Consider the following 27,812-nt stretch of genomic DNA (forward strand, 5'->3'; position numbering starts at 1 on the left):
CAGGTACATTGTTGTACCAGATCTCTAGAATTTTTCATTTTGCATAACTGAAACTCTGACAGCAACTCCTTATTTTCCCCTCCTGCCAGCACCCTGGCAGCAATCATTCTACTTTGTTTCTATGAGTATGGCTATTTTAAATATCTCGTATAATTGGAATCATGCAACATTTGTCCTTTTGGCTTATTTAATTTAGTATGATATCCTCAAGGTTCATTCATGTTGTAGCATATTACAGGATTCTGTCTTTTTTAAAGCTGAATAATATCCCATTGTATGTATGTATCACATTTTCTTTATCTGTTCAGCTGTTGATGGACATTTATGTCGTTTCCACCTCTTGAAAATTTTGAATAATGTTACGGTGAAGATGGGACTGCAAATCTCTCTTGAGACTCTGCTTTCATTTCTTTTGGATAAATACCCAGAAGTGAGATTGCTGTATCATATGTTAGCTCTATTTTAGTTGTTTTGAAGCCTCCATACACTTTTTCATCATAGCTGCACCATTTTACATTCCCACCAATAGTGTGCAAGGGTTCCGGTTTTTCCACATGCTTGCCAACATTTGTTATTTTCTGATATTTTGTTTCTATTTTTATAAAATAATAATTTTTAATTAGTTATTTATTTATTTATGCCACAAATACTTTTTACTGAAATACTATAGAACTCACTTGCACAATAAGGTATGTAAACTGTTTCTAACAGAGGAACCAAGGAACATCCAACTCTCCAACGTGAAGAGCATCTTGTCATTTCTAGAAAAGTCCTTTGACATTTTAAAATCAGCTTTGACTATAAGGTCTGGGGTAATGCTTGAAGCCCAGAGTGTCTCTGGAGATGCTGCATGAGAGTCCCATTGCTGCTTTGGTGGCTGATGTAATGGCCATCTTAACATGTATGAAGTGATATCTCGTTGTGGTTTTGGTTTGCATTTCATGATTAGTGTTACTGAGCATCTTTTCCTATACCTGTTAGTAATTTGTATGTCTTCTTTGAAGAAATATCTCTTCAAGCCCTTTGTCCATTTTTAAATTGGGCTGTTTACTTTTTTGCTGTTGAATTATAGGATTTCTTATTTATTTTGAGTATTAACCCCTTAACAGATGATGTGGTTTGCAAATATATTGTCTCATTCTGTAGGTTGCCTTTTTACTTTGTTGATTGTTTCCCTTACTGCACAGAGGCTTTTTAGGTTAGAGTAATCTCTACTTGTTTATTTTTACATTTGTTTTCTATACTTCTCATGTCATATTCAAGAAATCATTGCAAAGACCAATGTTATAGTCTTTCTTTATATTTTCTTCTAGGAGTGTTATAGTTTCAGATCTTTAATCCATTTTGAGTTAATTTTTGGGTATATGTAAGATAAGGGTCTAATTTTATTCTTTTGTGTGTAGATATCCAACTTTCCCTGCACCATTTGTTAAAGAGACTGTCCTTTCCCCATTGTGTAGACTTAGCACGCTAGTCAAAGATCACTTGACCTACACGTGTGGGTTTGTTTCTGGACCCTCTATTCTATTCCGTTGGTCTCTATTTCCGTCTTTGTGCCAGTACCATACTGTTTTGATTACTTTGTAAAATGTTTTGAAATCAAACTTCATTCTTCTTTCTCAAGATGTTTTGGCTTTTGGGGTCCTTTGTGGTTCCATATGAATTTTAGCATTGTTTTTCTTTTTTTTTTAATACATATATTTTAATGTGTCAATTTCTGGTGTACAGCATTAATGTTCCAGTCATGCATATATACACATATATTCATTTTCATTTTCTTTTTCATTAAAGGTTATTATAAGATATTGAATATAGTTCACTGTGTTATACAGAAGAAATTTGATTTTTATCGGTTTTTATGCATAGTTGCTAACATTTGCAAATCTCAAACTCCCAAATTTATCCTTTCCCACTCCCTTTCCCCCAGTAACCATAGATTGTTTACTATGTCTGCAGGTCTGTTTGTGTTTTGTAGATGAGTTCATTAGTGTCCTATTTTTTCTTTTCTTTTCTTTTCTTTTCTTTTCTTTTCTTTTCTTTTCTTTTCTTTTCTTTTCTTTTCTTTTCTTTTCTTCTCTTTTCTTTTCTTTTCTTTTCCTTCTTTTGTTTTTTAGATTCCACATGTGAGTGATAGGATATGGTGTTTTTCTCTTTCTGGCTTACTTCACTTAGAATGATGATCTCTAGGTTCATCTATGTTGCTGCAAATGGCACTATTTTAATCTTTTTATGGCTGAGTAGTATTCCATTATATAAATATAACAGAACTTCTTTATCCAGTCATCTGTCTATGGACATTTAGGTTGTTTCCATGTCTTGGCTATTGTATATAGTGCAGCTGTGAACGTTGGGGTGCATGCATCTTTTTAAATTAAGAGTTCCCTTAGGATATATGCCCAGAAGTGGGATTGCTGGATCATAGAGTAGGTCTATTTTTAGTTCTTTGAGGAATCTTCATACTGTTTCTCATAATGGCTGCCCCAAACTACATTCCTACCAACAGTGTAGAAGGGCTCCCTTTTCTTCACACCATCTGCAGTATTTATCGTTTGTGGACTTTTGAATGATGGCCATTCTGACTGGTGTGAGGTGATACCTCATTGTAGTTTTGATTTGCATTTCTCTGATGGTTAATGATGTTGAGCATTTTTTCATGTGCCTATTGGCCATTTGTATGTCTTCATTGGAGAATTGATCATTTAGGTGTTCTGCCCAGTTTTGGATTGGGTTGTTTCTTTTTTTGTTATTAAGTTGTATGAGCTATTTATATATTCTGGAAATTCCTCCTTGGTCAGATTTACTCCTAAGTATTTTATTGTTTTGGATGCGATTTTAAAAGGGATTTTTTCTTTACTCTCTTTTTTCTGGTAATTTCATTGTTAGTGTGAAGAAATGCAACTGATTTCTGTATGTTAATCTTGTATCCTGCTACCTTGCCAAATTCTTTTATCAGCCCTAGTAGTTTTTGTGTGGAGCTTTTATGGTTTTCTAAATATAGTTTCATGTCATCTGCGTATAGTGACAGTTTTATCTCTTCTCTTCCAATTTGGATCCTTTTAATTTCTTTTTCTTGCCTGACTGCTGAGGCCAGGACTTCCAATACTATACTGAAGAGAAGTGGTGAGAGTGGACATCCTTGTCTTGTTCCAGATTTTAGTGAAGGCTTTCAGCTTTTCACTGTTGAGTATTAGGCTGTCTGTGGGTTTGTCATAAACAGCTTTTATTATGTTGAGATGTGTTCCCTTTATACCCATCTTGGTAAGAGTTTTTATCATAAATGGGTGTTGAATTTTATCAAATAACATTGTTTTTCGATTTTCACAAAAAAATGCCATTAGGATTTTGATAGGGATTGTACTGAATCTGTCAAAAATTTTAGGACCAACTCATAGCTAATGTAGAACTTACTGCATCCTTCATTCAGTAATTTTTCTTCAAGCTTACTGCAAACATTTTGAGCTAATCTCCACTAGACTCTTGTCCAGAATATATTTTTATTGACCACGTATAACCTTTCAGTTAAACATAACTTAAATAATTTTATTCCATATTTATGTGTTTTATTTGGTATATATTATTTAAATATGGGCCTTCCCCTCCAAAGAACCATTGTCTCATCTATTACAATATCTGGGCCCAGTGAAAACATTTTTGATAATTTTTAGTCAAAGCATTAATCAATGGTATTATTTTACAAGACTATTACCACTTTCAGTCATTTCATTATTTGCAAAGTGCAAATTTGATAATAATAATTTAAAATGATTTTGAGGCATTATGGTACACGGCAGTGTGAAATTGTAAAAGGGGTCTTTTGACCAATATTTAGTCATAGATACTGGTTTCACTAGACTTACCGAAATCAGAAGAGCAAGGAGTTTTTTAATTTCTTCGGAAGAAGTAGATTTCCACCTCTTTATTTGACTATATTCCATATTTAGATGTTGAAGTAATTTTTGTTCCATATATCTGTTTGTCTCCTTTACCTGAAGTTTATTATTTTGTTATCTAAAAATAGCAAAAACTTCACCTGGGCTGATATCATGAGATAATTCTGTCAGAAGTCCACTTTTTCCTGTGAATATAAATGACTTCTGTTTGCAAGTAAACTCTTTCCACTGCATACTGTCCAGCACGCCATCATTCATCATCATCTATTTCTTCATTTTCTTCTACACCTAATTGTTCTAAGACCTCATAAGCGTTTTCAACTTCAGCATCATCTTTCTCATTTTCTGAGCTTGACTTTCACAGAATTTTATTTATAAATCTTCTTCAGACTTGGATCACTTTATTGTCACTACTAGTGTCACTTTCAGCTGTACTTTTACATTGACATGTTGTAAAGATACAAAAAATCACAGAATGATATTTGAAAGATGCATAGACTTTGAGACACAGAATAAAACTGCCTAGCTGAGTTGAACAGAGCAGGTGAAGGAAGAGTACCACTCTAAAAAACTGCTTTGTCTATCGAGTCTACTAATTGGATCATGTATCACTCTAGAGCTAACGAATATCAAAGTAATGCAACTTCATCCCAGACTGTTTCATTTCCTGAATGCAGAATAATGACATTCCAAGAAGAAATAAAACTGTAAAGAGGTTGATAATTGAAAATAAGAAAATTTAAAAAAATTCCAATTATATTGGAAAAACAGATTAATTATAAGCACACATAGTGTTAGTGAGTCACACTTCAGTGAAGTGTGAATTTGGGCCCTGCAGGAAACACACTTGATCCACAGTGGACAGTCAATGTGTTAAGTATGATGTTAGCTGTAGACTTTTCATATATGGCCTTTATTATGTTGCAGTAATTTCCCTCTGTTCCTAGTTTGCTGAGTGTTTTTATCACGACATGCTACCTTGTCAAATGTTTTTTGTATAACTTTTGAGATGATCATGTGATACTTTTCCCTTTTTTCTGTTAATATGGTATGTCACCATTGATTGATTTTCATATATTGAACCATGCTTGCCTCCCATGGATAAATTCTGGTTGGTTATGGTGTACGATTCTTTTAATGTGCTGACAAATTTGGTTTTCTAGTACTTGGTTGAGGATTATTGCATCTGTATTCATGAGGCTATTTGCCTGATGATTTTCATTATTTTTGTTCTTCTTATAGTGTCTTTGTCTGGCTTTGGCATCAGGGTAATGTTGACTTCATAAAATGAGTTGGAAGTGTTCCTTTGTCTTCAGAGTTGGGAAGAGATTGAGAAAGATTGATGTTACTTTTTCTTTAAATATTTGGTAGAATTCTCCGACGAAGGCATCTGGTACTAGTCTTTTCTTTGTTGGGAGGTTTTTGATTACTGATTCAGTCTCCTTATTTAGTTATAAGTTTGTTCAGATTTTCTCTTTCATTATGATTCAGCCTTGGTTGATTATATGTTTCTAGGAATTAACCCATTTCTTCTAGGTTATTCTGGTTTTTTGGCTTATAATTGTTTATAGTAATCTCTGTGATTCTTTTATTTCTGTGGCATCAGTTGTAATATCTGCTTTTTCATTTCTGATTTTATTTGGATCTCTCTCTGACTTAGGCTTAAGTTTCATCAGTTTTGTTGATCTTTTCAAACATTAGCTCTTAGTTTCATTGATTTTTTTTCCTGCTGTTTTCTTATTATATTTAAATTATTTCTGCTTTAATCTTTTTAATCCCTCCCTTCTGCTAACTTTGGGCTTAGTTTGTTTCTCTTCTTCTAGTTACTTGAGGTATAAAGTTCAGCCGTTTCTACTTTTTTAATATAGACATTTACTGCTATAAAGTTTCCTCTTAGTACTGCTTTTTCTGCATTCCGTAAATTTGGTATGTTGTATTTCTGTTTTCATTTGTCTCAAGATAGTTTTTAATTTCTCTTTTGATTTCTTCTTTGACCTATTGGTTGTTCAAGCATAAGTTGTTTAATTTCCACGTTTGTGAATTTTCCAGGATACATGACATGTTAGGTCACAAACAGGTCTTAGCAAATTTAAGAAAATTGAAATCATACCAAGCATGTTTTCAGCCACAATATACTGAAATGAAAATCAATAGCACTTTCCTTCTACTCTTTCCTCCTTAAATTTAAGACTTGTTTTTGACCTAACGTGATACCTATGCTAGAGCATGATCCATGTGTGCTTGAGAAGAACATGTATTCTGGTGCTGTTGGGTGTTATGTTTTGTATATATATCTCTTACGTCCATTTTGTCTACAGTATTGTTCAAGTCCTTATTTATCTCTTCTCTGGAAGTTTTATCCATTATTGAAATCCTCTGCTATTACTGTGTTGTACATTTCTCCCCTCAGATTTTCCATTGTTTGCTTTATATATTGGGTTTTTTGATGTTGGGTACATATATGTATATAATTGGTACATCTTCTGGTGAGTTGACTCTTTTATTATTATATAATATTTTTCTCTCTCTCATGACTTTTTTTCTGAGTTATTTTTAAATAAGTACAGTTGATTTACAATATTGTATTAGTTACAGGTGTACAGCATAGTGATTGAGTATTTCTGCAGATTATATTCCACTACTGATTATTATAAGATTTTGGGTATAATTCCCTGTACTATACAGTAGAACCTTGTTGCTTGTCTATTTTATTGTATAGTAGTTTGTATCTGCTAATCCCATACGCCTAATTTGTCCCTCCCCGACTCCCTCGCCCCTTTTGTAACCATAAATTTATCTTCTATGTCTGTGGGTCTGTTCGTGTTTTGTATTCGTTTCTTAGAATCCACATATAAGTGATATCACATAGTATTTGCCGTTTTCATCGGACTTACTTCACTAAACATAATATTCTTAGGTCTCTCCATGTTGCTGCAAATGGCAATATTTCATACCTTTTTATGGCTGAGTAATATTCCAGTGCGCGCGCGCGCGCGCGCGCACGCACACACACACACACACACGCACAGCATATATATATCTCACATCTTAATTCAATCATCTGTTGATGGTCTTGTGACATCTCTGGACTTAATCTATTTAGTCTGATATAAGTATGACCATGCTGGTCTCTTTCAGTTACTGTTTGCATAGAATATTTTTTTCTCCACCTTTCACTTTGAGCCTATGAATCTAAAGTTTCTTGTAGACATTTTTTTTAAACACATTTAGCAAGTCTCTGTCTTTTGACTGGCACGTTTTATCCATTTACATTTATAGTAATTACTGATAGGGAAGGGCTTACTATTGCCATTTGTCAGTTATTTCCTTTCTGTCTGCTAGTTTGTTTGTTTGTTTGTTTTTTGTCTCTTTTCCTCTAGCCGTCTCCCTTTGTGTTTTTTTATTATTTTTGTTGTGTTATATTTTGAATCTTTTCACACTGTCTTTTGTGTATCTTCTATAGGTATTTTCTTTACAGTTACCATGGGATTTACAGAAGGCATCTTACAGTTATAACAATCTGTTTTATTGTATAGTTCAATCATATACAAAAACTCTACTCTTCTACTCTCTCTTCCTTTTAAGTTACTGATGTCACAGATTGCATCTTCTCAAATTATGTATCCATTAACATATTTTATAGGTTACTTTTTTTATACTTTTGTCTTTTAACTCCTGTACCAGATTAAGTGATTTAATAAGCATCACTATTAAAGTATTTTGTTGCTCTCTAGTGTCCTCTTGTTGCAACTTGAAGTACTCTCTTTAGCATTTCTTACAAGGCAGGCCAGTTGTTGATGAACTCTTTCAGCTTTTGTTTATCTGGGAAAGTCTTTATTCCACTCTAATGTTTGAAGGACAGTTTTCCTGGACATAGTATTCTTGTTTGGCAATTTTGTTCTTTCAGCACTTTGAATATATCATCCTACTTTATTCTGGTGTGAAAGATTTCTGTTGAGAAATATTAGCTGACAGTTTTGTGGGGGCTCCCTGTATGTGACAAGCTTTTCTCTTGCTGTTTTCAAATTTCTCTTTGTCCTTTAAATTGACAGGTTTTTTGTTTGTTTGTTTGTTTTAATGTGTTTTGATGTGGGCTTCTTAGGATTTATCCTTTTTGGAATCATTTGTGTTTGTAAATCTGCATGTCTTTTCTTTCCCAGACATGGGAAGTGTTCAACCATTATTTCTGCAAATATGCTTTCTCTTCCCCTTTCTTTCTCTTTTCCTTTGTGACTCCTGTAATGCATATATTCGTCCTTTAATGGTGTTCCATAAGGCCTTTATATTTTCTTCACTCTTTTTTTTTTTATCCTTTTGTCTCCTTTGGATAATTTCAAATGATATGTCTTTAAGTTTACAGATTCTTTATTCTGGTTGATCAAGTCTGTTTTTGAGCCCCTTTAGTGAAATTTTCATTTATTATATTCTTCAGCTCCAAAATTTATGTTTGGTTCTTTTTTTGATAGTTTCTAAATCTCTGTGTTGATACTTAAAATGAATTTATATTTTTAAAACCGTCAAAACCTATTTACTGACATTGGAAAGATAGTTCTATTTATTTTTACAATAGTAATTAGTCAGAATTGACCATGCTTATTGATCATATGGATTTTCAGTAATATTGCTAAGTCATTCTTGTTGTATTAGTAGGGTGTTAATACGCCTTTACTTCTCGGTATAGTGATGAATATATTTATTATCATAAGAGAAAGAACTTAGTGCCATATCACACTTTTTAAAATCATAACATTATTTCAGATTTTTATCTGTTTTAAGAAAACTAAAATGCAATCCTATATTAAATAAATTTTAACTGCTATTATGTAGCATGTGGCTGTGTAGTTAACAGCATATCTTTGAAGTTGATGTAGTTCTTTTTGTTGATAGAATATTTGGAATATGGTGGAAGTTCATGGATATTTTGATCCACTTGAATCATTTTTTCATTAGTTGACTTGGAGTGAAGTCCCTTGCTTATTTCAAGGATGGTGATCAGAAATGCTGCACTTTAATTCTGTTTTAGTTTGGAGAATATGACCACAGAACTATTTTAAAACTTTCTTATAGAAATAGATGATACAATTTCTAGGGATCACATTTTGTAAACTTATAATTTACTGGAAATGCAGACTTGTGCCAAAGTATGGTTGAGTGGAAGCAGTCATATCATTCTGTTTGAAAACAAATACAGTTAAAATAGTTAACAAACATATTGTAAATAAAATTTGGTTCAAGTTGAATTGTAAACCACAGATTACTATTGTACAATATGTACCTTTCTCTTGCTTCTCCTAACTGTTCTAGTTTTTTCTTTGTTCTGGATTATGCTTATTCTCTTATTATGAATTATATGACAGTTGCAGAATCATGTCATGGACCTTCTCTGTGTTCACTGTTGGTTTGTTGATGTGCATCACTATGGAAGGCATACTCAGAGATATTTGGGATTGTTGGAAGTATTCCACCCCTCCTCCCTCCCACACAGTTTTTTCACTGCTTTTGATTGATTAAGTTCAGTTAGTTTTATCACAGTGTCACTTGAATCCCTCCTTTATTTTGATCCCCTCTGTTACAGTTTAGGAATTAATTTCTTTCATGAGTTATTGAAATAATTCCTCCATCCACTTTCCATTCTTTCAGTTTTGTTCTTCCTCTAGTCTGTATGTTACACAATTTCCCCATAGTGATCTTTCTAGAATGCAAATCTCCTCATATTCTTCAGTGGTTCCTTATTTGCTGTATTCTATTTGATTTGCCCTTTCTTGTTTTAGTTTTCTAGAACGCTCATACCTATCTTTCCATACCATACATAAACATCTCTGTTTTATGAAGCCTTTTCTAACCTCCATGGACATAGTTAATTTAATTCATCTGCTATGATCCCATAAAATGTTGTATATACTTTCAAAATGGATTTTAAAACATCTTACTGTTTCTTTGTGTTTCAGTTTTCTTTCATGAATGTTAACTTCTCAAACTCAGAGACAAGGTCTTATTCTTCTCTAAATTCTTTTTCCAAGCACATGTTTGGCACAGAGTAGTACCAATTGAGAAAATTAAGGGCTCAGTAAATGAGCATATGTATATGTTTGTATATATATTAATTTATCTACCATAGGAAACTTAAAAAAAATACACATTAAATTTTATGTGACATGAAAAATAATTGTTAAATAGTTTATATATATTGACCATCTTACTGGGCTGGATAAATACTAATTTTTCTGTATACATATAAATATTAAAATGCAAAGAGATGCTAAATAAAATATGCCACTTTCCAAGTTATTACTAGGAAGACTCAGTAAAAGTAAAGTCTAAAGATAGCCAAGAACTTTATATCAGAGTGACACCTAGTGGTAGTTATATTGGTCTGTTAATGTTTTTAGTGTCCTGTTTATTACTGCAGTTTCATTTTATTACAAAATCCTTCTGAGTTTTCTTATTTTGAATAAATTTAAATAATTATTTTAAAGCATTGATTTTTCTATTAAATACTATCTGGTGTGAAGGAATGTCATCTTGAGGTTAAGAATTACTATGTATTATTATGTCTGTAAGGGCTAGCAGTGGATTTAACCTAACAATAATGTATTTATTTGTTCAATAAATTTTTTGAACCTGTGCTGTCAGCAAACCTGCTGTTTTTTGCTGGGCCTACTCAGCATAGCCTTAGCTCCATTTCTGGAATGTAGCAGAAAAATAGATCTGTTGCTGGTTGAACCATTTGCTTTTTTTTTCTTCCCTGTTTTTAATCTACTTTCTTAAAACTACTTTTATTATAGTGGATACCATTTTAGTTTAAAAGAATCAGATTGAGTATGGAAAGAGTTAAAACATTGAGCAAGTGCATTTTGAGCCTGAAAAAGTTGTTTGGGATATTCCAAACCAGTTTTTGTCTTGAATCTATATACTTGGTTTCTGGACTCCACTCTTGCAAGTCAGATTAACTATGTTATTTTTAGCACATGTCTTAACTCAGCCTTAATTATGCCTCAGCCACTCTTTATTAATAGTAAGCACTATGTAAGTGTTTTGTTGTTGTTATTAGTACATGTGAAAAGAAGGGAATGTGTTAAGTCAACCCACATATTCATATCTGTGTAGTTCAAGGGTCAGCTGTGCTCAGAGAGCTCTTGCCTCACTAATGGCAAGATTAACTCTAGATTAAATACTGCTGAGGTGTACCAGTATCTTAAAAGCAAGGCACAAAAGTGTTGAACTATTTCTAGATAACTGCCTCCTGGAACAAAACTCAGTTATACTTACAGGGATAAAAAAAATACTCAGCACCCAATCAAAGTAAAATTCACAATGTTTGACATCCAATAAAAATTGCCAAACATACAAAGAAACACAAAAACCTGACCCATAACGAGAGAAATCAATCAAGAACAACCCAGAATTGACATAGGTGTTATAATTAGCAGATTAGGACATTAAAACAGTTATTATAGCTGTAATACTTATATTCAAAAAGAGAGAAGAAAAATTTAGAATCATAAGTAATTGAAAATGTAAAAATAACTGAAATCAAGTGTCTAGATGTAAAGCCCTTGACATCTGAGATGAAAAACATACCAGATCTAATTAACAGAAGATTAGACATTGAAGGAGAAAAGATTAGTGAGCTTGAAGACATCACAATAGAAACCACTTTGGAAGAGCTTGGCTGTTTCATACAGAGTTAAAAATACACTGGTCATTCCTTTCAGGTATTTACCCAAGAGAAATGAAATACGTCTATCAAAGGCATGTACATTATTATTCATAGAAACTTTTTTGTAAAAGCCTCAAAATGTAGAAAACTCCAACTGTCCATAAACCAGTGGATGGAGAAACTAATTGCTGTATATCCATAAAATGAAATACTACTTAGTTAAAAAAATGGATTATTGTTACACACAACACTGTGGAAGAATCTCAATTTCTGTTGAGTGAAAGAAGCCAGATTTTGAAAGTACATTCTGAAATTCCTTTTGTCTAAAATTCTGTATAACTGAAACCAATTCATAGTCACAGAAATCGAATCAGTGGTTCCCTGGGAATGTGGTGGGTATAGCATGGAGGAATTACTAGAGGGCATAAGAAGACTTTTAGGAGGTGATGAATGAATTCATAATCTTGGTTATGATGGTGGTTTCACTGTTTGGAATACTTGTTAAAATTTATCAAATTATAGATTGTAAATGTGTGCAGTTTATTTTATATCAATCATAATAAAGCTGTTAGGAATTATTTTTGAAAAAAGCAAATCAAATGCTAAATAAGTATGAAAGAAAAAAACATTACACACACACAAACACACAAATCAATAAAGCAAAAAATGGATAAATAGTAGTGAAAAATTAACAAAATGAACAAAACCTGAAGTTGTTTTTTGAGATCAATAAAATTGAGATTTCTCTTGCTATAGTGAATAAGAACAAAAGAAGGAAAACACAAGTTAATCATATTGAAAATGAAAGGTACTTACAGACGTTAAATGGATTATAAAGTGACATTAACAACAAATTTATGCCAGTAAATTTAAAAGCTACGTGAAACATTAAAAAGCTAGAAAAATTATTTTAAAGGTATAAGTTACCACAGCTGAGAGAAGAAAAAATTAAAAAAAAAAACCAAATAGTTCTGAAACTAATATATAAATTTAATTAACAATCAAAACTTTCTTACAAAAAAAAACCCAAGCCCATATGGTTTCACTGGTAAAGTCTATCTGATATTTAAGGAAGAAATATTAGCAATCATTCAGAAGTAGAGAAAGAGGAAATATTTCTTAATTTACTTTACATAACCAGCATTAACCCTGATGCTAAACCAAAGACATTACAGAAAAATGAAACTACTACAGACTGGTATTTCTTATAGCCATAGAAGCAGAAATCCTTTACAAAATATTTGTAAATTGAATTCATTCAATATAATAAATTATATAATATGCCTCATGATCAAGTGGGCTTTAACCAGCAATACAAGTCTTGTTTAACAGTTTATATATAGTCCATTATTTTAATTCACTATATTAGTACAATGAATAAGAAGAATTCATCTGATCATTTCAATAGATGAAGGAAAAAGCATTTGACAAAATTTAACATCTAATTTAAAAAAAATTAAGCTCACAGCAAAGTAAGAATAGAAGGAAACTGTCAAGCTGGTAGAACACATTGCTGAAGAACATGAAACTAAAATAATTTAGTATTTCCCTCCTAATTTTGAGAGCAATGCAGGATCCATTCATAATATGTCAATTCAGCACTTTTTAGTAGATACGTAAATAGCCAATATGCACACAAAAAGATGCCAGTGTCATTAGTTATTATTAATCACCAGGGAATACAAATTGAAACCACAATGAGAAACTACTTCACATTCACTGGAATGGCTAAAATTAAAAAGAAAAATTCTAATCGTTAGTAGTGATACGGAGCAACTGGAACTTCAGTGGAATGCATAATGATACAATCACTTTGAAAAACAGTTTGGCAGTTTTTATAAAGTTAATCATACATTTTACCATCTACCAACTCCATTCTTAGGTTTTTTTGTTTTGTTTTGTTTTGTTTTGTTTTGTTTTAAGTTTCCACATATAAGAGATATACTGTATTTGTCCTCCTCTGTCTGACTTCTTTCACTTAGTGTAATGCCCTCGGGGCCCATCCATGTTGTTGCAAATGGCAGTATTTCCTTCTTTTAATGGCTGGATAATATTCCATTGTGTGTGTGTTCATGTGCAGGTGCATGTGTATTTATATCTACTGTAACTTGTTTTATCCATTCTTTTGTCTGTGGACACAGGTTGTTTCCACATTTTAGCTATTGTGAATAATCCTGCTATGAACATGGGGGTACAGATATCTCTTTGATACAGTGTTTTCATTTCCTTCAGTTGTATTCCCGGAAGTAGATTTGCTGGATCACATGATAGTTCTATTTTTAATTTTTTGAGGGACCTCCATACTGTTTCTGGAGTGGCTGTACCAGTTTACAGTCCTACCAGGGTTCCTTTTTCTCCATATCCTCGCTGGCATTTGTTATCTCTTGTCATTTTGATGATAACCATCCTAACAGGCATGAGATGATACCTCACTGTGATTTTTGGTTTGCATTTCCCTAATGATTAGTGATATTGAGCATCTTTTCATGTAGCTATTGGTCATTTTTATATTTTCTTTGGAAAAATGCCTAATCAAGTCGTTTGTCGATTTTTAGTTGGATTATTTGGGGAGTCTTTTTGCTCTTGAGTTATATGAATTCTTTATGTATTTTGGATATTAAACCCTTGTCAGATATATGGTTTGCAAAGTCAGTGGACTGTTCTTGATGACATCTGCATATCCTCACAATTTTCCAAGTAACATTCAGAGGTACTGTAGTGACAGTGACATCTTGTGTTAAGATCTTTGGAATCAGGTGGACCAAGATATGAAAACTTGCTCTGAAACTTGCTGCATTCTAGTTCTTCACTGTCCTAAATAATTTTGGATATCCTTGAAACAACAACTACTATTTATTAACCTATACTGGCTGGATACTATGCTGAACACTGATGTGTATGTTACCTTAATTAATACAACTTAGAATTACCAGTATTTTTTGAGTCCCTTATATGTATTGGACACATACTAATACAAAGTATTTTCCATTTCATGTCATTTAATACAGCAACTCAATGAAGTGTTGGTACTATAGTTACCATTCCCACTTTACAAAAGAAGAAATTGAGACCAACAGAGAATATTATTTTACATATGAGGAACTCAGATTGCTACCATGGCTCTGGGTTTGTTTTCTATTATTTTCTACCTGTGGAACAAAACATTTTTTGTTTTATATGCTGCCCAAGCTTGCTGCAAAGAAAACTATGGCTTTAACTTAAAATCTCTTCTTGATTTTCCTTTAAGAAGCTTCTTTCATGTTGTGAATGCTAAGAGTGTCTCCAAGAGTCTGAGCAGGAGGTGTCAGGTGAAGATAGATTTCTAAGAGGAAAGCACTGGGGAGACTTGTAAGAGCATAAGGCCAGTTTCAGATGGATGCAGTCAGGAAATAGCAACCTTAGCCACAAATGAAAAGGAACTGTTTATATGTATTTGGTATAAGAGGTGTGGCCCACTGTTCTCCCATTTTCATAAACAGAACAGTTTTGTCTGCAGTGATATTTTTGAAGTCCAAAGTTGATAAATTGTTTGTGCTTCTAAAATATAATGTTGACTCAGAATTCTCTTTAGGATGTTTAGTCACTATTCAAAGTGCCCAGATAGGAATTTTCTTTAGGAAAGTTAAAAAAAAAAGTCACTAAGGCCATGAAAGGTTTGATTGTAGCATTGCCTATTAGGCAGCTGTGCTTCCATAGAACTTGTGTAGCATAAGCTCCATCCTCTCTCTTTTGCTTTATCAGCATGGAATTATGTTTCTTCTTTTGATGTATAGTATAATCATTTTCTGCAATGTTCAATCATTTACTCATTATAAATGGAATTGAATTATGTGTTAATCTAAAATTATAGACCAACACCATCCTAATGAAAACAGATATGAGATATTTATACATTCTAATTAAATGATCTGTGTAACATACTGTAGTGCCAGAAATTAGCTGATTAATTTATAAGTAGACCTGATTCCTGAAAGGCAGTTTGTGGAGTACTGGGAAAATTGTGATTCCTCATTGTTTCTCATTAGCATAATTTTTATTTTTCCGTTTTTGTCTTTTGTCGTCATTGAATAGGATAGCCTTGTCTTTGATTTGGCTCTCCTTCACAACTCAACTATACTTCAAGCCTGGTTTAAATCCAGCTGTATTTCAATCTGGGTTTAACTCTCATCTGTCTCACAAAGGCTATCTCTGCCTACTTGACCCAACATAATTTATTTTTCTGAAATTCTGTTACTTTTCTCTCTAACACAGTTTAAATTGTCTTGTGGATTATATACATTGGCGTTTACTTTTTTGAACTGCTCTCATGGTTGCTATCTCCTTTCATCCTTGGACCCTAGATAGAGGTCAATAAAAAGGCAATATTATCCCCCATTTTATAGATGTAAAAACTAAGAATAGATGGGTTATTTGGTTTCTTCAAGGTAAGACTTCAGCCCAAATCTTCGTTCCACAATCTGGTTTTCCTATACTATAATTCAAGTTTTGTACTTTACTGACTACTCCTCCCACATCCTGAGCTCATATTGATATTGCCAGCTGATTGGTTTAAAATAGATTGTTTCTATTCAAACCCCCAATCACTGATATCTGTTTCTTTTTAAAAAGCTACTTACTTAATTGTGGAGTCTTTTATAATAATCTTTAAACTTGAGTTCTTCAAAGGAGCAAGGTATTGTATGATCAAGATTTGAAGTGTGGACTACTGAAATTTTTCATATTCATTCATCAGACAAATGTTATTGACTTGGACCATATGCCTAATATTAATGCTAGCTTTGGATATGAACAAATATTGATTACATTATTTTGTTAGTAATATCTGGTCTCTTCTTATTTGTACAGGAGAAATTAAACAGATTCTAGAAAACGAACTTCAGATACCTGTGTCTAAAATGCTGTTAAAAGGCTGGAAGACTGGAGATGTGGAAGACAGTGTGAGTTTCATAACTGCCTAGAAATAAAAGAAAATTACATTATGCAACTGACTAAATGATGTGTAAAATTGGTTTTTATTAATGTTGTTACATATGGCAAATGTTGATTTGATAATAGTAGCTTAATTTAAGGAATCAGCAATGTTTTTCAAGCTAAAACATTTTCATAGTAAACCAGAAACAGTTCTAAAAGACTTAAGTATATCAGTGAAAACACTATATGACATTCTAACCATTTTATAGGAGTTAATTTGGCGTTCTTTTTTGAGAATTTTTACCTTTTTCTCAAATCCCATATAATGTCAGTAAGTACCTTGGAATAATAATTTACTAACAATTACTTATTGGCCTGAAAGAAGTCATACACAGTATATACATTTATGCTAAGTATTAATTATGGAATAAAGAAAATAGTAGGAAATTTTTTAACTTGGAAAATTTAAATGAAAAGAATATTTCTTTGTTTACTTGGATAGGGCCAGGTGCACAGTAGGGTACTACCCTATTTAGAAAATTGTCAAAAGATGAAAAATCAAACTACAATGTTGACAGTTTTCCAAGAACTATAGGGGAAAAGTTAATAATCACAATCAATAGTCATTTTTTGTTTGTTATTTTTTTCTTTTCCAGACGGTCTTAAAATCACTACATTTGCCAAAAAACAACAGTCTTTATGTCCTTACACCAGACTTGCCACCACCCTCATCATCTAGTCATGCTGGGTAAGGTGTTTACTTTTCCTAGGAATCTGAAATGAAAAGTTTGATTGTTAAGTTGCTTCAAGCTGTATATAAGTATCAAAATCAAATCAAATCAAATCAAATCAAAATCTTGCTGAAGCTTTAACTTACCAACAGCTGTTGACTGTATAAACTTTCAAAATACTTGGTTTGGATAGTTTGTTTAATTTTAGTGATGGAATCTTTTTGCAGAGAAAAGCTTTAGCAAAACTCTATTATGTAAAAAATAGTCAAAAATGGCACTTCTCTGTTTGAAGGGGAGGAACTGGAGTTGGAGGGAAGAGAATGAGTTACTGGAGCTCTAAGTTCTCCCATGGCTAACGAAGGCATCTTTGAGGAAAATTCATTGGGCTCTGCAGAATACAGCTTGAAAAACGCTGATAGAAAATTTTTATAAAGATTTTCTCTCTATTTGGAACAGAGGGTCTTATTCTTTTCTCAGTTTTCACAGTGAAACTCATTACATTTATAGAACAATCAAATGATTTTAGTATTTAATTATATGTTACATTATTATTGCTTGATGAAGCAACCTGATCTAAAGTGAATTATTATGCCAGGGATAGAGTAAAAATTTTTATGAAGACAGTATCATTCCAGAACTATGTTTAAGTTATTCTTAGATTTTCAGTTTTTTGCACTTCTTCTTCTTTTTTTTAATACAACTTGGTGTCCCTAAACTTTGAATATTGTCCGACTATTCCCCCACCACCTACCAAATACATTTTTTATTATTATGTAGTGGAAGGAAAAAAGTCCTGTTTTTCTTTACTACACTACCCGTAGAATGCTTCTGGTCACCAAATATAGGACACTCCCCCACCCCAACCCCCATCCCCAAACACACACACCAGGCAATTCTTCAACACCAGCTGGATGTTCTACAATTTAAATGTATTCTGATACTACCTACCTGGAGATAGCACTAGATTCTACAGGTTCAGGGCTCAATCCCACAAGACTCCACCCACGTCAGACCTAATTGCAAGTCTGCGTTACTTGTGCTTCTGACTAACTGGCTATAAATTGGAGGTTCCTACAACCCCTTTCTTGGTTTGATAATTTGTAAAAATGGCTCACAAAACTCAGAAAAGTACTCCACTTACTATTACCAATTTATTATAAAGTACCTTTTAAAGGCTATGAATGAACAGCCTCAGATGAAGGGATATATAGGATGAGATCTGAAAAGGTCCTGAGCACAGGAGTGCCTGTAATGTTTGGGCTGTGCAACCCTCCCAGCACATAGATGCATTCTTGTTTACCAACCTGGAAGCTGTCCAGAGCTCTTCAGCTAGGATTTTTTATAGAGGCCCACCACAAAGGCATGATTGATTAAATCATCAGCGGTTAGTAATTAGCTCAACCTCCAGTTCCTGTCTCCTCCCCAGAGGTGGTGGGGGTTGGGAGACTGAAAATTCCAGCTCTGTAATCCCCTGGTAGCCAGCCCCTAATCAGAGGAGTTTTCTAAATATCATCTCTTTAATAAACCTTATTGTGTTTGAAAGGGACTCCTCCCTTCTTTTACCTTTATCAATCTTATCATTTAGAAAATTTCAAGAATTTTAGAAGCTCTATATGAGGAATAAGACCAAAGGTATATTCCTTATTATCAGTCATACCACCATAGGTGGATAGTAGCAAAAAGAAAAAGAAATTTGGCTTTACCAAAGTAGAAATCACTGAACTGAAAAAAGTTAAATCTAATATAAATGTATCTGATAGTCTGTTAGTGGTTTGTTTTAGGTTGAGAATTTAAAGATTTCTTAAGTTGCTCTTTATCTTCTATGTTCAGATCATATATTAATGGGAAGTTGAATGAGTGTACTGTTACAAACAGCCAAGTAGTACTTGTAGTCTTCGTGTTTCTAGTAATGTTAATATAAATATCAGATGACATTATAGATATGGGTCCTGTGTCTACTCAGGCAGAACATTATTTTGTAGATTGGTTAACAGAGTGTAATCACTGTCATTCAGTATGTAATCCACATAATTATAAGTAGATAAGAGATATCATTGGTTATAATCTATGACTTTCCAGTAGCATGATTAAATGGATTTATCAAAATATCTCCCTGGGCTAATAGAAGGGTTCTTCATTGCCTTGTGGCTGACCTTAGTTTGATTGCCAATTGCTCAGTCCCTAGGCAGGCAGGGACCTACAGTGCTTCTGAAATGCAGTGTTTACTGGAGAGTAAGTACTTTATGTAGCACTAAAGTAGTCTTCCCTAGTTGGCTTTATGGATTTTTACTAACTTATAATGATGCTTTTTCCTGTGTTGTAAAAATAAGAAAGAAAAATTCAAAGCCAAATAAAAGACACAAAGCACAGCGTATCTGGGTGGTGGAAGGAGGGGCAATTTGAGGCTCCTGCTAATAAAAAAGTTAAATTAATATACATTTTATTAAAATCTAACTCAAAAACCAAGGTATATTTATGTGTATTAATCTAAGGTATCTTTTTTTGGTGTGATGTGTATCTTAAATGCTGATTTCATTGGGAACAATTTGTAAAAACAAAATCCATACAGAACCTTAAAAGCTAATGGTAATAATTATTTTAACCTGTGGTATTCATTTTGTGTTTTATCAAATACAAATAATTTTTTGACATCATAACTATATAGTGGGATCCAAAAGTAATTTCCTGTTGAATTTTATCGCACATCATGTTGTCAAATACGGTAGACCAATAAAATTGCTTTTCACAGAACTCCATAATGAATCAAATTGATTTTTTTTGCCAAGTTTTGTTATAATTGGTGGATGCATAGAAATCTTACTTGTAATTTGTAACCTAATTTATAATCTAAAAAGGAGAAAATAAAAGGTTATTTTTATTCTTAGTGTTATATTTGAGAATTGGCAAATGAATACAAGAGCTCTGAAATTGGTAGAGGAAAATAGGAAAGTTTATGTACATATTACCCTACCCCCATCCGTTTCATCTCAGACTTAGGGTTTTTTAAAGGTATATTTTATTTAGGTGGTTAGCTTGATATTTAATTGGCTTTATTGTTTTATTTCTCTGACATGAGTTAGTGGATGTTGGAAGATGGAGGGGAGTTGGAAAATAAACTACCTGGTAGTTAATTGCAGTGCAGAACTATGACATGGTCCTGCTGCTGGATTCCACCATTCCAATTCCAATGCTTCGGCAAATATTAGGTTCTTTCTTTACAGAGTATCAGTCTTCTTTCAGTGGACTGGATAGCAATGGTGTTATACTGTCACTCCTAAACAAAATTTATTGTAACCAAATCAGGAAAATAATATGATTATAGTCTATTTCTCCATAAAAAGATATCAAGGTCAAATGAGAAAAACCCTGGATCTCAGTCTCAGCTCAGCTAGAGCCTTAAATTTTTCATTTATAAAATAGGAAGCATTGTTTTTAGTTGCCACAGTATTTGCAAAAATTCAGTAAGCAGGAGTGGTACATTATATTTGAAAGCACAAATTACCAAACATAGTAATTAAAATCATTTATTTGTGCTAATAAATACCAGTAATAATTTTTTTCATTCAACTCTCACTTGATTCTTCTAACAACTCTGCAAGAATACAGGTTGACTTTGATATGTCTGTTTTGTAAATGAGGAAATTGAGGCGTTTAGAAGAGTTTTGTGAACTGTTCAAGGTCATCAGTAAATACTTCTGATACTAAAGTCTCCATCTGACTATCTACTACAGCTTTCACATTCTTGACAGAAATATACAAAGTTTTATTCCAAAGATGCCTTCTTTTTTGGAAGCTGTTCCCTGGAAGGAGATTTTAAAAAGAAAAATCTTGTAGTTTGTCATTGTATACTTTTTGAAGAGCTTTTATACACATTATTTTATTTACTATAATTCTTCTCAAGAATATTAATGAAATTTCAGTGTGTGAATGAACTTTTAGTTATAGTATACTATTAATCTTTTAGTAAAACGTAGATATAAAATATTATTCTCTTAAGTTGTTTATTGATAAACCATTTCATTCTCAGGGTTTAGTGAGAGCTATATCTTATACCAAGTCCTATAAAATTTTTTTTTCTTAACTTAATTTTACTGCCACTAGGGGGTGCCTGGCAATTGAGTCTTATTTTGTATTTACAATTCTTTTTAAAGCCTAAGAGCAGCAAAATTACAATAGAAATGTCCATAACAGAATTATATTTAAAATTATTTTAAAATAAATTGTGTTTTTCAGAAAACAGAGTATCAGGCTTTTTGAAAATTTAAGAATAATCTTTATAAGAGTTGGAAAGAATTTAAAAACCTTTATAAATAAATCAGATTTCACTAATTAATTGAAAGGTGATACAGCACAACTTCAGATTATACTGTAAACCACAGTAAAATTAGGAGGGAGGAAGGACTGTTAATTATACCTGTTTCATACTACTATAGGAAAGATTCAATCCACAGAAGATTTATTGATTACCTACTAGATAAAAATAAGCTCTGTCCTCTAATAGCTTATAATTGACTCATTAAAGGTAGGTATTGGGCTTTTTCTTAATTCATCTCTTTGTAGAAAATTTCCAGCACTCTTCTTTGATGTTCTGTCTACCACCCAGTAAGCTCCTCTTTTCTTCATCTGCTCTATATAGGCTGATGTTCCCCAGAGTTCTGTTTTCAGCAGTCCCTCTTACTGTACCTTCTCTCTGACATCTACTCTCAAACCTTCAATTTCCAAATATGTATAGATGACAGATCTCTATTTATAAACACATATGTCCTAGTTGCCAGTGGAGCTTTTCACTGGTATGTGTCCTGTATGTAATTCAATGATGTGTCTAGAACTGAGACAGTCCTGAGAAATCTGTACTACTGCCTATGTTTTTGTCTTAAATGTACAATGGTATAAAATACTATAGTGTATTCCAAGTAGGGCCATTGAGTTTGACATATAAATAATTGATGAATTTATTGAGATCATTTTTGGTAGAAAAATGAGAAAAGCAGGTTGTAGTAGATTTTAAAGGATAAGTGAAAAATGAGGACTTGGAGTTACTCTTATATTCAGAAAATTCAAGTGTGAAGGGAATGAGGAGTTTAGTGGGGAGTAAGGTCAAGAGACTGGAGAATTATTAGAAGTATGAGGAGGAGAAGACAGCAAATAGGACAAATTTGAAAAAGTGAAACCAAAAAGAGCTGGTTGCCAAAAAGGATGTGGGATTATCTTAGCTTGAGTGGCAACAACAAAATGTCATATACTGGGGGCTTGAAAAACAGACATTTATTTCTCATAGTTCTTGAGACTGGACAGTCCAAGATCAAAGTTCTGGTGAAGTTTGCTTTCTGGTGAGAGCTCTCTTCCTGGCTTGCAGACAGCTACCTTCTCATTGTGTCCTCATGTGTCAGAAAGAGAAGATCTGGGAGAGAGTTAGGGAGAGAGAGAGAAAAAAAGGGGGAAGCAGGAGGGAGGGAGAGAAGGTGCTGTGCAAGCACAATCAAGTGCTAGAGTGCCCTGGTCTCTCTTCCTTTTCTTATAAAGACACCAATCCTATTGGATTAGGGCCCCGTTCTTATGACTTCAGTTAATCTTAATTAACTTCCTGAAGACTGTCTCCAAATACAGTCATACTGGGGATTAGGACTTCAACATAAGAATTCCTGGGATAGGGGATGCCGTTCAGTCCATAGCAGAGAGGTAGGTGGAGCCCAGGAATTTTGAAATGAAGTTAACTAGTAGGTTTAGAAATAGTAGAAAAGATAGAAGAATTGAAGATTGGAGCAAATGGAGAACATTTCTGGGTTCTGAGTTTCAGAGGTGTTTTAGTAATAGTTGATGACAAAGTGCAAATTATAGGTAATACTGAGGTAGAAGGTAGGTAATAGTTACAAGAATAAGGATGTTAAGCATGAAATTAAAGTATTTGGTAAATGACAATGACACAACAGTGATCATTTATGAAGACAGGCTTTATATATATATATATATATATATATAAGATATTGCTAAGTCTTCACAGTAAAATATAAATAGGTGTTATTACCTACATTTTGCAGATAGGGAATCTGAGTTGGATTAGGTGATGACAGAGAGAGTAGTTATTGGGAATTTGTTTAGGTTCTTATTTGAAAAAAGCTAGAGGTACTGATTAAATTAGTCTATTAGGAAAAAACCCCACAAACTTAGGTATAAATGTCATAATTAAAGGGGATAAATGCTAAAGAAGAATAACCTGCATACTTCCAGAAGAAATAAGAATAGTCAATTACATGTTGTTTACCAGAGAACTATCCCTTAAAGAAATTACACAAAATAGAGAAAATAAAGGGTACAGAAAGTGATATTTGAGATACTCCAGCCAAATATTAATTTGTAAAATGTGGTCTAGCAATACTAATATTACGTAAAATTGAATTTAAGGCAAATAATATTGAGGAACAGCTTATCAAGAAGATAATAACAATTGTGAACCTGTGGGCACAAATCAGCAAAAACCGATGGAATTACAGGGAGAAATAGTTCAACTACAATCATATACAAACATTTTTCAGAAACTAATGAATTACCACAAATGACAAATGCTGGAGAGGCTGTGGAGAAAGGGGAACCCTCCTACACTGCTGGTGGGAATGCAGTTTGGTGCAGCCACTGTGGAAAACAGTATGGAGATTCCTCAAAAGACTAGGAATAGACTTACCATATGACCCAGGAGTCCTGCTCCTGGGCTTACATCCAGAAGGAACCCTACTTCAGGATGACACCTGCACCCCAATGTTCATAGCAGCACTATTTACAATAGCCAAGACATGGGGATAGCCTAAATGTCCGTCAACGGATGACTGGATAAAGAAGTTTTGTGGTATATTTATACAATGAAATACTACTTAGCCATAAAAACCGACAACACAACGCCATTTGCAGCAACATGGATGCTCCTGGAGAATGTCATTGTAAGTGAAGTAAGCCAGAAAGAGAAAGAAAAATACCATATGAGATTGCTCATATGTGGAGTCTAAAAAAAAAATCAAAAACAAACAAACAAAGCATAAATACAAAACAGAAACAGACTCATAGACATAGAATACAAACTTGTGGTTGCCAAGGGGGCAGAGGGTGGGAAGGGATAGACAGGATTTCAGAATTGTAGAATAGATAAACAAGATTATACTGTATAGCACAGGGAAATATACACAAGATCGTATGATAGCTCACAGAGAAAAAAATGTGACGATGAATATATATATGTTCATGTATAACTGAAAAATTGTGCTCTACACTGGAATTTGTAAAATGATTATAAATCAATAAAAAATGCTAAAAAAATAATTAATTGAGTGATTCATCTTTACAGGCTCTATAAGATTTGAATAACCAAATTAAGCCAAATGGAATACATACGAAAATTTATCATGTATTAGAACACAAAGCCAGTATCAAAGAATCACTATCATACTAACCACATTTTTCTGACCATTATGCAATAAAATTAGAAGTGAAGTAATATAAAAAGATATCTCTGAGATACTCCATACATTTGGATACTATAAATAATTTACTTCAAAATAATTTATGGGTAAAAATGAAATCATAATAGCAACCACTAGCTATTTAGAAGTGAACATAAGAAAGAGTGCTAGATACTAAAATTTTGAATATAGCAAAAGTGGTATTTAGAGGGAAATTTATAATATTTATAACATTAATTAGAAGACAAGAAAGATGGGGAGAAAACAATTACATTGTATATTTAACTTAAGAAAATAGAGAAATTGGAAATATATACAAGATCTTGTGGTAGCTCACAGCGAAAAAAATGTGACAATGAATATATGTATGTTCATGTATAACTGAAAAATTGTGCTCTGCACTGGAATTTGACACAACATTGTAAAATGACTATAACTCAATAAAAAATGTTTTAAAAAATTAAATTAAAAATTTTTTAAAAAGAAAAAATAGAGAAATAACAATAGAGTAAGTTTGAAGAAAATAGAAGGAAAGAAAGTAATTAATGATAGATGTAATTAACAAGTAATAACTGCTTGAAAAATCAAACCAAGAGAAAATGAGAGTAAGCACAAATTATTAGGTATGAGAAAGGGGACAACTACAGATTCAGAAGAGATTTTTTAATTAATAAAAATTATTAAGTAAAGTAATACTAAACAACTTAATAAATTATTTTAAAACAAAAATAAATATACATGAATAGTAATAAAATAAGCATATCTTTATGGCGATAAAATCTGAAACTTAGTTGAAATAGAGAATTTTGTATAAAATACCAAGTACTAAAATGAATACAAGAAATAGATAACCTGAAAAAAGTAATAACCACTAAAGAAATTGAATTTGTTGTCAAAATTTTCATATGCCACTCCTTCCCCCTCCCCCACTCCAGAGAATTTCCCTAAAGAAATCTTATCAAATCTTCATGGAATAGATTATTCCAGTCATACATAGACTCTTCCAGAAGGACTGCTACCTATCTTATTTTATAATGTTCATGTAATCTTGATACCAAAACTAGAAAAAGGTAATACAAGAAAAAGTTGTTTGTAAATCTCACTTAACAACCATAATAAATTAATAAATAATGATAATAAAAATGAGTGGGTAAGCTTTGCTTTGCCCTCTCTCAGCCTTACTATTTAATGACCTCTTCTTTCTCCTGTCCTTATTTCACTACCTTCAAATGACACCTCTTCCTGAATTCAGATGACCTAAGATGTAAATGAACCAAAAAACATAACTTGATTATGTTTCTCCCCTGAACAAACCCCTCCATTAGAATAAAATTCAAGTACCTTATTATGACATATAGAGGACTTATATAATCTTGTTCCTGACTTTCTCTGTAACTTGTATCATTCTCCTTCTGGCTCTTATCTTGCCAGCCACACTGGCCTCCCTGCTCTTCTTTTTTCTAAGTGTGCTAACACTTCAGGGCATTTGCACTTTGCTATTCTCCTTCCTGGAACAATCTTCCACCAGTTATCAACTTGGCTCACTCCTTTATTCAGGTCTCTACTCAAATGTACATCCTCAGAGAGGCTTCTCTTGATCCTCCTGGCTAAAAAAACCCTCTGCCATACTCTCTCCCTTTATCTTGCATTATCACTACAATGCATTATGTTAGTAATATTAGTAATATATTCATATTCATATTTGTTATCTGTCTTCTTCATCATACTGTAAAGCTACAAGAAATCAGGGACTTTTATTTGTTCACCGTTGTATCGTTAGGAGCTAAAAGAGTACCTGAAACATAGTAGAAAATTAGATTAAATAATTACATAAAATAATTAAAATTATTAGAAATATTGTGGAATGAATACTGTGAAGTAATACATTCCTAAGGATGTTTGCCTCCTAACAGAGACCAAAGCTAAGGTGTAAAGTTCTAATGGTGGGATATCAAGCATCATGCAGAATAGAGGTTAGATATTTGGGGAGCCAAAGATTTTACAAGTGTTCCTTGAATATAATGAATTAGGCAATTTCTGCTTCTTGGCCAGAGCTTAACCGGTTTGTCCAGTGTTCCTTTTGCTTTTTCTCATCAAAGTATAGAGTAATGGAAGGAGCTCTGGCTTTGTAGTCAGGCACACTTTTCATCCTATATCTGTCCGCTACCAGATTTGTGGCCTCAGGCAACACTTTTCTTCTATGAGTCTTAGTTTCCCTTGTATTATTTCATGTATCCTCTCCCCAACCAGATCCTAAGCTGTAAAGAACAAAAACATTCTTTTTAAGCACCTCCCTCAGGAAAGTGCCATCTATATAGAGGCCCTAATACATGACATTTGTTGTAATGAATATGAAAATTTCATAAATATAGTTGGAGAAGGATTAGTATTTTTGGATTTGGCATTACTAATGATCACCTTGATAGAAAAGGACTGAATGGGTATCTTCATAATAAAAGACAGTCTTTCCAACTTGCTTTGGTCTTATTCTAGTAATTGATAAAAATGTCCAGCTCCATTTTAGTTATATAGATTGTCTTCATTTTTACAACAGTGTGACCAAAAATAAGGTATGCCTGTGTGTAGTTATATCCCTTTTGCAAGTAGTAATAGAGTGTTGCTGTTAAACTTTGACCTTCTTATACAGGGCGGATGGTTCCAGTTAATATTTCAGTGAGTTCTAAGAGAGTGTTGTTGAGCTCTATTCATGACAGTCCAGCATATGGTCTTCTTGTGTGGCCTCTTGAATTGTGAAGCTGCTTTTAACTCTGGCTTTGAAACTCTAGTTTCTACTTGTACAAGCAGGAGTAAATTCAGGGCGCTAATTGAGACTCCTGTGATAATTGAGTAAACCACTGGTATTAAAATATGTCCTTGGAAAACTATTGGTGGGAAAGCAGGCAACAGTAGCCTTGAATTAAGCATGAGTAGGGTATTATATTTTCCAGTGGATACTATGGAAGGAAACTGAGGAGTAGTGAGTCAAGATACCTCAGTACTAGCCCCAGCTCTCCCACAGAATCACTGTTTGAGTTTGGGCAGGCCATTTCTCTGCTCTGGGCCTCAGATGCCACCAGAAAATAAAGTGGTTCCATGATTGGAAAATAAAACTGCTTTGGTAGCCAGACAAGCACCCAGTGGAGCATGTGGATTAGACTTGGGTCCTAAGTGA

General features: G+C 33.1%; 1 protein-coding gene across 3 annotated transcripts in view; it reads left to right on the top strand.

Moving 5' to 3' along the window:
• Positions 1-27,812, top strand: part of FAF1 (Fas associated factor 1) — a 378,065-nt gene that overhangs the window by 114,499 nt on the left and 235,754 nt on the right. For all 3 annotated transcript variants that reach the window (XM_031684245.2, XM_006200466.4, XM_072974476.1), the window contains 2 exons: positions 16,396-16,487; positions 17,118-17,209. In XM_031684245.2, the coding sequence (XP_031540105.1) occupies positions 16,396-16,487; positions 17,118-17,209 (184 nt within the window). The remainder of the gene's footprint in view (positions 1-16,395; positions 16,488-17,117; positions 17,210-27,812) is intronic.

Source organism: Vicugna pacos, chromosome 13, assembly GCF_048564905.1.
Source record: "Vicugna pacos chromosome 13, VicPac4, whole genome shotgun sequence".
In the NCBI taxonomy this organism is placed as follows: domain Eukaryota; kingdom Metazoa; phylum Chordata; class Mammalia; order Artiodactyla; family Camelidae; genus Vicugna; species Vicugna pacos.